Source organism: Aythya fuligula, chromosome 4 (genome assembly GCF_009819795.1).
Source record: "Aythya fuligula isolate bAytFul2 chromosome 4, bAytFul2.pri, whole genome shotgun sequence".
Taxonomy (NCBI): Eukaryota; Metazoa; Chordata; class Aves; order Anseriformes; family Anatidae; genus Aythya; species Aythya fuligula.
The window spans coordinates 42,151,659-42,169,238 of NC_045562.1; the positions used below are offsets into that span (position 1 = coordinate 42,151,659).

Genomic DNA, 17,580 nt, shown 5'->3' on the forward strand with positions numbered 1-17,580 from the left:
ATGAAAAAAAAAAAATCTTCAGGCGAGGTACAAGGCAGGACTGCACACAGTGGTGCTAAACGACCTACCTAATAACGGCATTTGTAGAAGCATCAGCGTCCGAGGAGTTTACTAGCAAAATATCTGTCCCTGTAGGTGCATCCTCAGGAACAATGGCAGAATACACATTAAAGGCAAATGTGGGCACGTTGTCATTGACATCATCCACTGTGACAGCGATGGTTCCAGTGCCAGTGAGGGCAGGAGATCCTGCGGGAAAGTGGGATAGAGAATGCCAGAGGTTACGAATATCACAGTGTTAATCTGAGGTCTGCCATCTCCGATTTAAAGCCTAATGATTGCACATGTCACAGCTCACAAAGTGAGAAAGCCAATTCAACATACAGGACAGGGTCAGATTTGTTTCAAAGGCATCTTGACATAAAGTACAAGCTGTGAAAGAAAAGGAAAAAAAACAAACAAAAAAAATATATTTTTTAATCTCGTTTCATCTAATTCCAGCAACATTTTGTAATACAAGCTCACTGGAAAAAGATGGTCTTGGAACCACTCAGAAACCTTCCTGTAACAATTAGGACCAATTTGAACATGTGGTTGCCTTTGAGAAGTCATTCAAAGGTGGCACACTGACAGCCGTGAAGACTCCAGCCTTCAATTTACTTATCCGCAGAACAAATAGAGTGGAAACAGTGGCAAACTCCAGCTTTCCGCACAGCACTTCCACTGCCGGTCACACCCTGACCTAGGGAGACCTTTCCCTGAACGGGTGAGAAGGTTGCACGGTCTCTAGACTCACGCAGCCTTGATTTCCCTGTAGAAGCAAGCATCACTAGCAGCAAGTAACTTTTCCTTTGTCAAAACTGGAAAAAAAAAAAAAAAAAAAAAAAAAGACACCGAAAAATTGTAGAAGTTCATGCTGGGTTTAATAGTTTATTGCTCTTGTTTTGAGCCAACAATCAGCAAGACACCTTCTGCTAACTAAATTCTTCACTGAGGGTCCCTGAAAAAATGGGATCCTGTTATTCTTTGAATACCTAGCAAAAGTGTGTGTGTTGAGACAGGGGGCAATAAGAGAGAAGAGCTCAAAACTCCCAGCATACAGCACTTTTACTCAAAAGACAGATGATGACCATGCCTGGTTTACCTAAGATTAGATTCCTTTCCCCCTCAATCTCAAAGACATACAATAATTCATTATTGGCTGGACTGAGGAAAAAGCAATGCTAATGAAATGCTTTGGGCCAGCACCCTGGAGACCGGTTCGGGTCCTTGCTGAAAGGCAAGTTTATTACACTGAACTGTTACTTGATAAAACACAGGCAAGTCCCCGTGTGACTGCCCTAATCCCTCCATCCCAGCAGATGATCAGGTCACTGCTGCACAAGGTTACTGCTGGGCCTCAACATCTCAGGGCTCGGGGCTCACGTGGCCCTGGCAAGGGCTCCAGACACTGAGCTTCTGTAGAGAAGAGCAACTAATGACCTCGTTTTTCCCCATTTTAACCCCTGCAGGCTTAAGGAGCATCACACCATCTCAGGGAGGAGCTGGGAGCAGCTTCTGCAGGGGAAGGAGGTTTCCCACCACAAAGCAACTCAGCATAATGTGCAAACAGACCGAACGAACAAGTGTCCAGTGGAGACGAGCTATAAATCTTGCAGGGCTCACTTACAAGACTGCTGATGGGACAGGCTGGACCACAATGCTGAGGAAAGAACATGAGAGCCAGAGAGGATATGTTTCACGCCACGGCCGCGCACAATGGAGCCCTTTCTCTGCTCTGTTCTGAGGTAATTCATTCTGCCAATTAATATACTTTCAGCCTCAAAGGTTACATTAAGGCAGACTCTTTTTATTATTTTTTTTTCTCGATTTTGTCATTCAGCCAAACACTTATAGATAGAAAGGGCTGCAAAAGCGTTCCCGATTGCTGAAATATTGCCCATGGAGTGTTTATTATTACTGCATTAAACGAAATCGAGTCCTCAGTGGTATTTGCTGTGTGTGTCATCAAGCTCTGGCCTTCCAAACACATTTAATCGACATCCATCTCACAGCTAATGAAATGAAAAGCTGAAAGTTGTTAAGTTTCACAGGTGATAAAACAAATTATGCATAATTCAGAGATTAATATTGGGTAAGTCCTATTCAAAGAGCATCAGTAATGCAATGCAGCCTGGTAAAGAAAGCAAACTTGCAGCTAAGCCCTGAATCTCATTGTTTTAAATGTAATTTAAATGTTTTAAATGTAATTGCTCACTCAAAAAAACAATGCTGGAAAATTCAATGTGTTGAGTTTCTTCACAGTTTCTTCCACAGTGGAAGCTTCTCTAGAAGGTGTCGTGAGACATAACACAACACTAGAGAGGTGGGATCAGCTCAGGCGCATGCCAGTGGGGTACTCTGCAGGCTGAAAGGGGCTGGGGCTCAGTGCCATGCTAGCTGCGTTCACAAGACAGCATGGGGAATGGGAAGAGGATGGTCCATGACTGCTGGCACACTACCACATGGACATGCGCTACAAGCAACATGCTGTGATGGGTTGTGTCTTTCTCCTGCATGGCTGTTAAGTCCTTGATCCCATAATGGAAATGGTCCTGTAATAGAAAGAGATGCCAGATGTGGATATTTTCCGGCTCAGAGTTACACTGATAGCAGCAGCTTTTGATTCACTATTTGCCTTCAACCAAGCAGCAGCTTTTGGTTCGCTATTTGCCTCCAACCAACCTCAGTCTGCTATCCTCTGTGAGGAACATGAATTTGTAGGGTACCAAGCAGGTGCTCCAAGGGTCAGATCCCAGTCCTGCTGAAAGCCATGGAAACTTAGCTGCAGACAACCATCAGGCCTGGTATTTCAGTATTCATCATACTTTTAGGTTTAAATATATCCAATAAAATTCAAAGTTTTATATATATAAATATATCCCTGTACTCTCTTTTTGTTCACTTATGGCCTCACTCCATAACTGTTACCTGTCTGTATATTCCTTATCAATGCAACACACTCATCAAAATCAGAGCACTCGCATAAACTAGAATGGCAGAAGTTGGCTCTTTGTAAAGCACTTGATGGCCATTACTTCCCCATTGGGTGTATCTACAAGGCATAGCACAGGATGGGCACATTTGTATTAGCCTTAGAGAAGTGAATTTACCAGCCAAGGTTGAGCACCATACTAATAAAATTAGCTAGGGTAATATAAGTAACCCAGATCTCATTCAGTGCTAGCTTGTGGCTCGCAGAAGTATCCCAGAAGTCTAATTCAGCTGTTTGCAACATCCTAAGTCACCATTCTTCAGTTCAAAACCAAAAATCATTCTCATTTTACTTAGATGGAAAAACTCACACATCTACATTGGTTTCCCATCTATGTAGTTCTCCAAGTATACCTTTTTTCCCCTCTAACTAAAACATCACGTCCACAAATTTACTCCTTTATTCTATTACACTGAAAGATAAAGTTGCAATTTCACAGAGTTCTTAAAGCTTGCATTCACTTGAAATTAAATGACCAGCTCACATTTCTGCAGTTACTGAGAAATATAAGAAGAGGAAATTACAAATGAAGTAATTTTCTATGGAAAAGAAATAGTTTGGGGCCAAATTCTACCGTCCTCAGTGAACTTCCAGTGAAAGTTCTGCTTGCATAAAGACCACAGAATTTGGCCCCTGGTAATAAGTAGGTTTCATAAAATGTAGATGTCATATTTGTGGTGAAAGAAGTACTTTCCATGGTCGGGCTGAGTTCCCAGATTTCTTAGTTTTGCTTCGATAGCAAATCTTCCTCAAGTCAGTTATTCCAATTATGTTCGAGCATCATCCTTTTCTTTTTTTTTTTTTCCAAACGGTGTTTAACATTTTGCATAAATAAGTGTAGTAAATTTTGTGTAAATTCTGCTCTATTAGCCAAACACTCAGGATGCCCCCATTTTGATAAATCAGGCATGATTGATTATTGTAAAATCTACGTAACATTGTCATATGTAGTCACACAAGACTTTGCATACCCCTACAGACAGCTTGGAGTGCCACAAACGTACACTTTTCTTTTAGTGAGCTTGCATGAAAATTTCTACCATTTTTTCATAGTATTTTGGACTATTTTTCAGCAGTAGTAGTAATTATTTGTCAGACACCCACCTCTTATTTAGAGCATTTCCCTAGAGCTATACTACTAGTTCCTTCAGATTTCAAAGCACAGTCTCTCACAAGGGCTTAAAACATCCATGTTGAAAAAGCATTTTCTAGACAGACGAAGGAATGAAACAGACATCGAATGATTAATAGCCAGAGAACGTAAGTTAACTCAGGGAAATAAATGGGAGAGATCAGATTGACTGTTCAGTGACCATCAGATCTTTAAAACTTAAAAGATGGCATCAATATATCATTAATATTATTTTGATTTTCCAATATCTGTGTGCTGTGGTCTGTTTTTATGAACTGAACAGTTTATTTTCTAGGTGACAGCCGTACATATACATTAAGCAGAGAGCCCCACAAATGTCCACACGTCATTGTTGAAATAAAGATTAACCTGGGATAGTGTCAAAATAGCAACGCTGAGTTCAGGAAGAAAATTGCTTCCCACGGATGTTCTTCCAAAAATTTAAGCTTTTTGCTTACATCTGCAAAGTAAACATGTGTCTGGGGACGGAGAGAAGGAGCAGACCTTGGGAGCCTGCTCCTTGGAGGCCTGTGGTGGAGGACAAGTTGCAGGACGAGGTTATGAGAGGCCACCTCGGGCTCATCCAGCTGTGGGCCGCAGCTCCCCTCTCTGCAGGGAATGTTTGAGGAGGTGATGTGACAAAATGGCAGCAGGGGACCATGGCGTGGGCAGGGAGCAGCAGAGGGGCAGGAGCTCTCTTCTCTCTTACCCTCCACTTCTGCCTGCTTCAGCGAGGCAGGACTGGCAGGGATCGCCAAGCGCGTCTTCTGCCCCATCCAACAGTCCTCAGTTGCGGCTGTTGGCCACAAAAAGAGGATGATGCTGGAAATGTGCCACTATAGAAGTTAAAACTGGACCTAAAGAGAAGTTAGAGAGTAACTAGAAGTTAGTTGCTTCAAGAAGTTTTGGGAAAAGACGATGTGCTTGGAAAACCTCTCAGCAGTGGGGTACTGCATGGCTTATGGCACAAATTAGAAATAGGAGACTGTGCTCAGAACACTATCCACAAGTTGTTTGAAGTTTTAATGGATCCTGGGTTTTGTCTGTGCCATAGTTAGCACAGCAGATAGTAAAACTATCATTCCTTTCAGAAACCAGGAACACAAAGTTTTTGCCAGCATTAAAATATCAAAATTAAGTGCTAGAAAACTAACAATAAACTTAAGTAAAAAACTAGAGATACACTTTGCTAAGAAAAAAAAAGGATTACAATTAAATAAAATGAATCTAAACAACTAATCCAAACTCATACTGCAGGCAGTTTACCATGTTTTGTGGTAAATTAAACACATCATTATCCTGAAAATTGGAAAGCGATTTAACAGAAGTGGAATTTTTGCCTCACTGAAATGTGTTGCTTTGCAACAAAGCGGATTTCACTTCTGCAGTCAAACACTCAATGAATGAGTCCCAGGGCTAGAAGCTGTATGTGTTATTACAGAGCACTAACTTTTTCACTCAAGTAAACAAGGCCTGTCTCATAATAAAGCAGCCAATCTTTCTATCTGCATTGAAATGCAGATAGAGTGTGCTGAGCCTCACACAAGTGAGGAATTTTAAAATAAACATGCAGATAAAGTAAGTTAAAATGCAACTAGTTGATTTTCAGTACAGAAGAAAATGTACTTGAAACATGGATGAGCTTTAATTAATTTACCTGGAACACAAGAGTATATGCAAATGAGCAAAATGAGTAGTTAGTTTTACAAGTTGCACCACAAATATTCACCCTTGCTGGATATACAGACTGTACTTTGCTTTCCTCTTATTTGTTTTTTCATATATGCTTTCCTATTAAATCTTAAAAGGAAAAGCTGAAATACGTGCTTAAAAAGCATGTGTAGTAAGAAGCTTAGAAGTTAGCCCTACTGTCATTCATTTCAGCAGATGAATGGCAAATGAAACCACGCATGTGCCCAGTTTTCACAAATTTCTGAAAGTGTCAGATCTGAATTTTAAGACAGATAAGTGGGTACAAAGCAGCAGCATTTACACCTCAAGCTTCCCAAAGCTGATTTAACTGAACTTTCACTTCATGAGAACAAGGGAGCTGCTGGGGTAGCTCTGTATGTCTGCTAGCATCACCCAATGAGAAAAAGAGACTTTCCATTACTGCATCAGATATTAGAAATCTTAACATCTTCCTTCATCCTCCTAGACTAAAGAAGCTGGGAACAAACAGACATAAATTTGTGAATACATCCATCATTTCAAGTCATCAAATATATTTTTTATATATCTTCACAAGACAGAGTACAGGCTCTTTCATGCAATTACAAGTTCAGCCCCACTTAGATACATACATGTGCACACACATCCTCAGGAATGTTTTGACACCATCTTTATCTCTATGAAAAAGAAATCCGTGTCCCAAATAATGATGCATTACGGGCTTCCTCAACTCTTTCTATCCACACAATTTTTACATTTTGATAATTGCCTATTTGAATAACTGCACTCTATGGATTCTCTAAGCTTTGCAGTTTCACAAAAGGGGCAACACTGAACTGCAATATACTATTCAGCTACTTGATAGCTGATTATACTATCAAAAGAGTGGGACTTGTGTGCACAGTTTTAAGTTCCTCAGTGTATACACATCTTCCCCTTTCCTTTCTCTTATCCTCTGACCTGCTCATCAGAACAAGTTACATGCAGTTGTTTACCAACAGAGAAAAAATGCTATTACAGAAGCAGACCCAGCAGAACAGAAATAAAGACTGAAAATAAAACCTACACAATAAACCAAAAGTACAGTATGCCCCAACTTCAAACTGTTCCATGTAACAACCTCGTTCTACACCCATCCACATTATTATAAATTTATAACTTATTCAGCTGAAAAACAGTAGCTGTTATATTCCTTCAGTTAAGCATTTTTCCCCCATTGCTACTTTTGTTTAGCAAACTTTAAAATTGATGAAGGAAAGGCTGAAAGATTCTGGTTGCAGAATGCAGATGGATGCTGGGCTTCTGATATAAGCAGATGGCAGCAACTCGTGGCTGTCAAGTTTTGTTTGCCTTCCACAAAAGCCACAACCATTTATCTCATGTGCTGTACAACCCTCCAACCCTCGACAAACACTTGTAATCTGTTAACATCTAAGGTACAGGTCACTCACTGGGGATGGTGCCTAGAAAAGATCCATGAAGCTACCACAGGTTTCTTTGCAAGAACTGAACTTAATTCCAGAGCAAAAAAGTGCCTTCTTCCAAGTAAGTTTCACAAGAAAAATCCTTAAGGCCAATTTCTCACAACTGAATATAATGCTTTTAACAAAAACTGGTACAGGACTGCTTTTAGGGTGCACCTCCATGTTTCCACAGTGCACGCAGTTCTCCAAGGGGAGGCATGACGGTACACACTACCAGGGCCTCTGGTGACTGTAGCTAGATTTAAAGAACAACTTAAAAGAAAGGCACTGGGATTTAAAAAAAAAAAATTTCTTAAAACCACCAAATTACTTATCCTTATTATAAGTTATTGCTGTAAACAGAAAAAACAGAAAAGCTGGCTCCTGCAGGGACTGCTGACTAAGTCATTTTTTGACTGCTTGTGACTCTTGAATATCCCACAGCGAAATTCCTGTAATGCATGATTTTGAATTATGCTTTAAAAACACCCTTTATAAATAGCAAAGATTAACCAGCAGGATAAGTGTTCTGGCCATATATGCATGTTTTACTGATTTTATCCTTGTAATTAAAGCTTCCTGAAATTGTAGATTTGTTGTTGAAGAATCAGTTAGCAAACTTTCAATTTGTGAGGTGTTATATTTGATTTAGAAAATAGTTTAAGATCATGATGACTGGAAAAGTCTTAGTATTTATCAAAGGCTGAAAATTTTTCCTTCCATAGCATAGTGACTACTTTTGTTATCTTACTGTTTTGAAAAACAAATTATATTCAGCAAACTGAGCACATTTGCAGTAGGATTTCATATAACAGTGATGTAAGCAGGAGGGCAAACATTTTACATTAATTTTCATTTCAACTCTTGTTCCGAGCTAATCATAGCAATATGGATGAATGAATAGATGAGAGGAGTGTAACAACCTCAGAATTACTGAACTAAAGCTCTTGTTTCCTTGAAGTTTTTTATTGACTGCTAAATCCTAAAAATTAAACATTATATTCTTGCTTGGTTTCCAGTTTATATAAATGAATTTTATTTTTTTTTTTCTTCAAACAGATATACCTACTTTTTCCCCCTCTAACCTGCAACAACATTTTAAGAAATAATAATAGTAAAGAAAAAATAGCCAGGAAAACACTGAAGGCATCTTAAATGTCTGACAGTCTTGTTCGCATTCATTTGGATCAACAATGCACAATGTTTTTCCTGTACTGTGAAAAACTCAAAGAAAATTAAACTGCCTTGGCATATTTCCGAAGTTCAATTCTCGTTTTTTCATCACTGCCCTTCTATACATCCACCACCATTTACTGGTAATCAGCAGACATATATACATGCCAGTCCAACATATATATAATAAAATTGTATTGCAATGGTGGTGGGGCTGAGAGAAGTAGATCTTAAGATCCTACAAGAGATGATACCGAGGATCAAGAGAATATCTAGCTTGTTTAATGTACTTCATGCTGATTTGAGCAGGATTGACTGCTGGTCAAGCTGGTAATCCAAAATCCATAAAGCACGGTGGTACTTTCTGTTTGACCAGTGGCAGAAGGAAACCATTGCCAATGGAACCAGATGTGAACTGGGAACATGGTCACAGTAGAAGCACAAAGGTAGGTGAAATATATTCATGACAGACAAGAGAAGCAAAAAGTGAGAAAGGGAAAAACAAGGGAAAGAATACAAAGCAAATAAGGAACTTAAAAAAAAAAGTTTGTATTAATCTTCTTTGGCCTATGAATAAACATTTCATGCTTGAATCCCATTTGCATTTGCTACATATTACAGTAGGTGTCAATGAATCTTTTGTGAACATGGGCTGACATTCAAGAAACTAAAACAAGACACAATTGAAGAACTTGAGAAAATAATGGTGTTTCAATGAAAGCAAGAAAAGTATTTCACAGCAGTGCAAGCTGTCTAAAAAAAAAAGCATGGATGGAAATAAAGGAGAAGAAACATCCCTACTAAGTAGATAAGCTATTTGAAAAACTGAGTGGTAAGAACTCTTTGAACTATGTCTTCCATACAATACAGTACATAGTACAGTCGATCCCAGTTTACCGTAGTTCAACACTTTTATTGTTAAAATTTTAAATATTTTCTGTCAGTAATCAGATAAATTTGCAATACTGAGTTAAAGATGATGCTAAATGCTTTTATTAAATAAACCCTTTAAAAAGAAGCAGAAACCAGCTTCCACATTTCATGGCACATACATGCCTTGCAAAGCTGTTATTTGTAGCCATTTATTTATTTATTTATTTATTTATTTTCTCTGTTATTTTTACAAATAAATACAAGAATATTTTATAAATATTTTTGTGGTAAGAAATCCTGTATAATAACTAACAACACTGAAATACAGAATATTCCTCTTTCCTTCATTTATAATGCAATAACCTCATAGAGCAAGCAATAACATCATCCACACTCATTATTCATTCTTTCTACATGGCATCAAATTATATTCATTAATAGATACGGGAATTCTCACGACTATTTTTGATGAAACAAAAGAAGTATATTACCTCTAACCCAACCAAAACCAGAAGACAATGAAATGGAAACCAGTTCATTCAACAACCTTCAGCTAAAAACAGATGATCTCATTTGAACTAAACCTGCCAATGACTTGCTGGGTTCTCTATCTACAATCTCAACACAAGAAATGTTTGAATGGAGAGGCACGTACTTAACTGAGTACTTTTCTAAAAGTAGCAAAAGTATGCCTGAACTAAAGAGGATAAACATGTTAACACACATTTCTAACTCTGCTTGCCTTGTCCAAATAAAATCCGCCATCAGCTGAAGTTGATCTCAAAGATCTCTTCTGCCTGTGATTTTAACCTAAGTGAAAAAGTAACTCTCCTTCTTTTCATAGGTATTTTAGCTTGTGCTGACCAGCTTAAGCCCTTTGCCAATATGAACACACACCTCTCCTGCACCCCACCCTATGGAACACATACACTTGGATTTAGCCCAGAGACTCTCGATGAACTATTTTGAAAAAAACTGATCTAATAAAGAAGGTTTAACTTGAAATAAAAGACCAAAATCCTCAAATGGTATTCTGGGGCTGGATTACACATCTTGTAGGGCAGTTCTCTGAAGGGATGGGCTAAAGCCTCATCTCCTCTGGGGAGTAAATATGTCACATCGTATAGACATGAATACACTCTCTTCCTTGACAATTACTCCCTGGGGGACATCCAACTGACTTTGCCTTACTCCTGCTGCCTAAACATCTTTCTGAGCCTGTTGGCTTCTAGAGAAAAATTAAAACACTGCCAAGACTTTCTAGGCTCTCAGAAAGGGTAGGATCCTGCTATTAGCCTCCCACAAGTAAAAAAAGATGCTATTGATTTTCCTCTCTCCTGATTTTAGATGATGGCAACACAAAATAAATGCTGCAAACTCCCTGATGAGACTGCTGCCAGTTGTCCTCCAGTGTGCTTCAGAAATAAAGAAATAAAAAAAAATCATGCAAAACTACTAAAACAATAGATTTAGTACCAGTAGCATAATAGTAAAAATAATGCAACTAGTAAAATAGCAAAACCAGGCTCAAAGTAGATAGTATTGGCCTGAGGAAGAGCTTCCCTAACAGCATGGAAATAAATGGGGCTGGGATAGAAACCAACATTCATTGTGGAACAGCTGTAGCATAAAACAGAGCAGAGAAGAGAGCATTCATTATGTAAACTGCTAAGCACCAAGGTAAGCATATGTCAGCTTCATTTAGCTCACCAATGGCCGAAGTGATGTGCATATTTAGACGTAACATATAAAAACATGGAAAACAGGCCACTTCTAAAGGAGATTTTTGAGTTGTTTGTTTGTTTTGAGAGCACCAAGATTTAAAAATAGTTTAATTTGTTTTAAAAATACAACTCACTCTTTTAAGGCAACATCTTTTCACACTGCAGACTGCCTGTTAAGTAGAAACACAGTGTATGCTAAGAAAACAGGATGAGTATAAATGTCTTTAAGCCCTGTCATATAAATCTCACAAAATGTTAACCCTTGAGACTCTTTCTTACTATTACTAGGAAATAAAGAGGCTGAAGTTTTTCTAATTTGAAAATACAGTCATCCTTTACTTGTCACCCCAAACCAGGAAATACTTCAAAATGTGTCAAACGAAAGAGTGAGAAGAACAATACAACTGCATTGTCAGATTTAATTTGATTTTAAGATTGAAGAGAACCAAAAGCATATGTCAAATGAGAATTCCTGAGAAGGATATAACCTCTATGTTTGGTTGCCCTCCTGCATTCTTGAAGGAAAGAATGCATAAGTTGAGGGCCAACATTTTGTAAAGAAAAAACATATGGTTGTTTTTTTTCCACAGGCCAGCGAGGTATACGACGATCAGCTAACTAAATATATTTATCAGTCCACTGATTTATTTCTTTTAGAACTATCATCTAAATCAGTAAATAGGTTATTTAACAAAATAATTAAAAAACATACAGCAACGCAGCTAATTAGAAACATCACACTGTGATTTTGGTTTTATTGTGGCAACATGCCGTTCTGTTCAACCAAAACAGATATGCTGGTTGCAGTTTATTTAAACAGTAGTCCTGGGCAGCTAGCAGGTTTCCAGATGTGCTACTCTACCTCCCTGTGACCAATACATAAAAGGAGGAGGACTGTTGGAATGCTAACATTTTCTCCAGAAAATGGCTCAAAGAGTTAAAGCCCCGGATGATAAAAGCAGCTTCACCAGTCCTTGTCACGCTGCCAGGACTGAATGTTTACCCATTGCTGTGTCCCCACCAGATGGGGTGAAAAAAATAATTTAGAAAGTCTCTTTTCCCAACCATTTTGCCACGAAGAAGGGTAGAGCTAAGCGAAACAAATGATTTATATGGTAGAAACAGTCCTGTAAAGACACATTCAAATAGCTGCACGTAGGTTTCTTGGCGTTTATGTTAGCAGATATTTTGGGGGAGCATGTGCAATTTAAACACTATCGTGTTATTCCACAGTCCATCATTTTGCTTGTCATTGTATTTATAATTCACACACTCTGGTCTACAGCTTGTGCTGCAAGAGGGGCTCTAAATTGGGATGGGTGAACTTTGAGGTTGAATTATGTTTTATTTCTCAAACAAAGCCACAGGTGTACAGCTCCGGAAGATGCCTTGTGCCTCTCTGTAAAACCCTACTGCTTAGAGCAGAAGTCTCCTGATACCAAGCAGTAAGGTGGAAATGCAAAAGTGAGGGAAGAGGCTGAAATCATGAACCTTTGTGCAGGCTGTGTCATGGAAACTGGGCATGAAGCAGACTGTGTGGCCACAACTCACTGTGTCATCTGCCACACTCATCTAAGCACCTGAAAACATTTCATCAGTCTTTGCCCTCCCCCAGGGGAAAGGGAAAACTCTGTAGACCCAAGATCTACCTAGAGGACTAGGTGGAGGACAGCAGGTCAAGGAATAGCTGGATCAGAGCCAGGACGATACATAGATCATGACACTCGCTTCTGGTCTGAGAATAATCCTTGGGAAAGCATTTTTCCGACAAGTGCCCAATTCCCATCACTGGTGCAAGCTGTCATGACAGCATTCCCTGTCTCACCTGCCCAAAACTCTTATGAGCGGCTCGGCTCAACTCTTAATACTCAGTAACTCATGAACTCTTCTCATATGTCCTGGACCAAAATCCAGGCTCCAGGAGAGCATGCCTGCACGGCATTTTGAAGCCTAGAGGCTAGCACAGGCACCCGATCCCACGCAGCCCTGCTAGCTAGCTCATGCTTCACATATGAGGGCTGATGCTTTGCCATGTCGTAATCCTCCATCTGCTACAAATAGACTCAGGGTACATCCCACCAGTATGTGTTACAAAACCCATAAGGTACGGGGTGAAGCAATGTGCATGAGCAAAGTGTCTATGCCTTGTAGAGAGACCATCGATTGTTTTCAATATATTAGACTGACACCTCTACATAAAAATAATTTTTCCATCAACTTCTCCATAAACATTATAAAAGAACTATTAGAACCACAGTCACAAACTGATGAACTGATAATAAACATAAGTAAGAAATCCTTGTTTATGTTTAGGGAGATCAGGAAGACATCCAAAAAGTTGAGAATCCATCAGTCCTTACGTCTAAAGTTGCTTCTAAGCATGTATTGCATCTGATTCTTTGAAACAAAGGGAAGAATTGGCATAGACTTCTATAGGAGTAAGGTATCATCCTTGAATGTTTTAAATTAGCCAGTGCAGCATATAAAAATTGAGATGTAGATCCTAAAAAGAATGGGAAGTGGGCTGGACGAAGAATTTTGCCCTTGATGTACTACCCAGACATTTCCAGAGCTAACTGCATCTGGATGTCTACCACAATTTTTATCTAGAAAAAAATAAAACTAAATAAGAGGCACCATCTATGGGCAAGCCTGTTGCTTGGGCTGCTAAAGGCAACCAGAAAGACTGTTTATTACAGCTAATAAAAGCCATACTCAAAGTGCAAAGTAGAATACCTTTCCCTTGATTTATTTTCGGAGATAATACAGATGTGGATGAATTCAGACACGCCTGCCTTCTTCAACATTTTGGCAGGCACTGCTTTCCTATAGAGGAGAACAGTTCTGTATGTGTGTTTCTCACTGAATTTACTCTATGTAGGATTCTGCTGTCTAGGAACAGAAGCATTACCTAACAAATTCAAGCTAAGATATTAGAAAGAAATAATTACATTAGGCAAAGAACTGGACATGCCTGTGAGAATATTTTCTATAAATGTTTATCAGCTGCTCAAGAATGTAATATTTAAAACACTTTTCTGACACATTTCACGATAGTGTGACTGCTATAATTTTGGTAGTACAGCCAGAACTACCTTATTTAATGAATGCACCAACTAGCAAAGGTCAGTATGTTAGCACCTGGAAATCCATCACAAACCCATACTGGTAGCTTTTAAAACACCTTGTATATTTTAAAGTAATACATTCTTCTTCTGATAAGCTACAACTCGTTTTAAAAGAGGCTTCCTCCTCCATAATATTTTTCTAACTTGGCTGCCAAATGTCCACGGTAGTGCATGTACATTTGACATAAGATAATGTAATATATAGTAATATAAAATTTGAGACACAGCTAGACAGAGATCTCAGAGTCTGTAGCTTGGTCCGTTTGTTCCACCTTATTGTGACAACCTCACTCCTTAAGAGGCCTCAAACGAATTATATGCCAGAGTGTTCTTTACCACATAGACTGCTGAACTCAGTATGACTAATTTAAACATAACAGAGATCCCATAGAGTTTCCTCAGTATGTAATATATTTAGAGCACTCAGAGTACCTGTTATAACTGTGGTCCACAACCTGCTTCCATGAAATAAAGGGATGTTTTGGCATTGACTTCTACAGGACCATGAGATTTTCCGTGGTGCTTTAGTTTAGATAAATCATAACTAACAGTTTTAAATGCTTTCTTTGATAGTATGAATTTAGGGTATGTCTCCAGTCTGATCAAAAGTTACCGTCTAACTTTATTCACAGGGTTGGTAAAAAAATATAGCAAGTCATATAAAGCCTATGCATTAGTCAGGTTGTAAACTTTTGCTACTCTAGATAACATACTCTATCTAATATTTAATTTTATATAATTAATTAATTAAATATTAATTATTTTAATTATTACTTATAATTAATTAATTGTTTTAATTAAATATTTAAATAAAGCAAATACTCTAAAACAGTTAAATTTAAGTTACTATTTAGCAACTGTTTCTGAACACTTTTGCTAGCATCTTTTAATATTGACAAGAGGGAGTAATATCTTGTGATTTAGCATTATGATAACATAGCTATTATTTTATATAAAAAATATTCAAATTATTCCTAATCAGCATAATACCTGTGTTTTTAAACATAGGAACTGATGAAATATGCTGCTATTCTTGTCAGCTACTTAAGGCAAAGGCCCGATGAACACTTCATGAACTAAAATCTCCTCTGGACTAGTTGAAACTCAGATGTCTCCCAACCCAAATAAATATTTTCATTTGCTATGGTTGGGTTAATTTTGGGGGGGATTTCATATTTTTTAGTAACCAGAGTTTAGGAAAAGATTATGCTATTGTCAAACTTTTGGCTTATACATGGTACTAGGCATAGGGTGAAACAGATTTCTTGCTCCTTTTTCTGGGAAGAGTAATAATTGTTTGCCACTTGACACATCCCTTATCAGTTCAGACATCATGTATTTTTTGTGTAGGGCTATGTTTTATAGGGTCCTAATAGATGCCCAGTCCTGCTAACTTGGACTGGGACAGTAAACAGGCATCAAGGATCTGATTTCTCTTATATCCAGCCTCAGCTTCTGAAGGAACAAAAGGATATTCAAGCCCAAGCACATACAACTCACAAGTGAGCACTTTGCAGCTATACTTTACACTGGAAAGCCAGTGTAAAAATACAATGCAATATAGCATATCTAGCCAAAGTAAAAGACAAATGATACGTCAAGTCCTAAAACTGTGTTTCACAGCTTCAGCTGTGCCCAGACTGTGAAATACCTGAGCACTGCTGCAATAGGAAAATATAAGCCATAGATACTGTCACTGACATAAGATCCTGCACACAATATGGCAGAAAACAAAATTGCATCAACTTGTCAACAAGTTAGGATTGCTTCTATTTTTATTATTAGAAAGTAAGAACATATTCTGCAATAAATTACATCCCATCAGACTCTGGGGGACTGGAGATCAGTCCAGAATATGATGAAGAATGTCTTTGTTACTAATATTCATACCCAAATCTGCAACCAAAATTTTATGCTCAGACACCTAAAGTAAAAATGTGATTAATCTTCATAACAAGAATTCATGTCTGTGTTTTAAACTGAGGGAACTTAGTATACATTAGGGATTTTGGAGCAAACGTAAGACTGGATGCTGAGCAAAGCAGAAAATTAAAATGCTGAAATCTAAATTGTCATTACTTTTCAGGGGTAACATTTCAGTAAGATTAACTGAGTAGTCCATAGCTGTTTTCTGGCCATTGATTTGACCTGTCTGCACATTTCCAACGACAACGTTATACAGTTTTTCATTGCCGTTCATGAAGCTGTCATGACCCACATAGGATCACTTACTACTATGGGGGAAAATAAACCAACCCGCCTAAAGCTGTAGTGAGTCCTAATATCGTGCAACTAGACATAAGGATAAAATCCTGACTTCCAGAAACTGAACTCCCTTTGACAACATATGAGCCCAGATTTCACCCCAGAGACCTAAACTGAAACTTGGGTACAAATCTCCATGCAGTAAAATTTCAGACCACCATAAAAGTATTTCTTTTACACCCAGAACACAACGTTTTCAAGTGATACAAGATTTAACCAGAAGAGATTGCACATTTTACCTGAATCAGCAGCGGTGATGAGTAAAACATACTGCTCCTTCGTTTCTCGGTCCAGGCTCTGCACCAAGCGGAGCTCTCCACTGGCTGAGAGAATAAAGGCTCCTTCTTCATTTCCACCCACGAGAACATAGGTAAGCTTGCTGTTTAGGCCTTGATCATCGTCCCTTGCTACAACCTACAATAGCAACACAAAGATATGGGGAGAAATATCAGTATCTGGTAAATGCAGGGTCTGTACAATTTTATTGGGAAGGAAAAAGTATTCTCTATGACATTAATCCAAATTAATGGACTGATTTAAACCCAGTGCCTTAAGGGCTATTATAAACTAGCTGTAATTGTAAAATGACTTAACACAGTGGTGATGGACTCAAAAGCGTTGTTTGAAAATTTTTAAATAGTTAATTACTTATTTTTCTCTAGCATAAACATAGTAAAGGCTGCGTTGGGATATAGTGAAAACCGCAGATGATTTGGTATAGGCTGGGCTGAGTATCAAAGAAAGCACTGCATGTCCTGCCGTCTGAATCCATTTAGTGCTCTTTCAACATTTGGATCAGAGCCTCATCCTATGTAGGCAATGATCAGATTGAGAGACCTGTTGCATCAAAGTTGAGCCTGAGATGAGGGAATATACTAAACTCTTAAAGTCCCAGTGTACATAGGAAGATAGGTCAGGTGAAAAAAATGACGCAAAAAGACCCTTCAAAGCCTAATATAAAATTTTGGTAAAAAACAACTAACAAACAAAAAGGAAAACAAAACAACAAACAATTCATATTAGATTACAGCCAAAAGAGAACTTTTCAATTTTTTATTTTATTTTTTTTTAATTGTGGAGGAAAGACACTACATATTAACAACATATCGTAGGGCTC

General features: G+C 38.3%; 1 protein-coding gene across 1 annotated transcript in view; it reads right to left on the reverse strand.

Moving 5' to 3' along the window:
• FAT4 (FAT atypical cadherin 4) overlaps positions 1-17,580 on the reverse strand; it is a 142,070-nt gene that overhangs the window by 40,589 nt on the left and 83,901 nt on the right. The window contains exons 6-7 of the mRNA XM_032186777.1: positions 16,703-16,877; positions 69-249 (exon numbers count right to left, since the gene is read on the reverse strand). Of these exons, the coding sequence (XP_032042668.1) occupies positions 69-249; positions 16,703-16,877 (356 nt within the window). The remainder of the gene's footprint in view (positions 1-68; positions 250-16,702; positions 16,878-17,580) is intronic.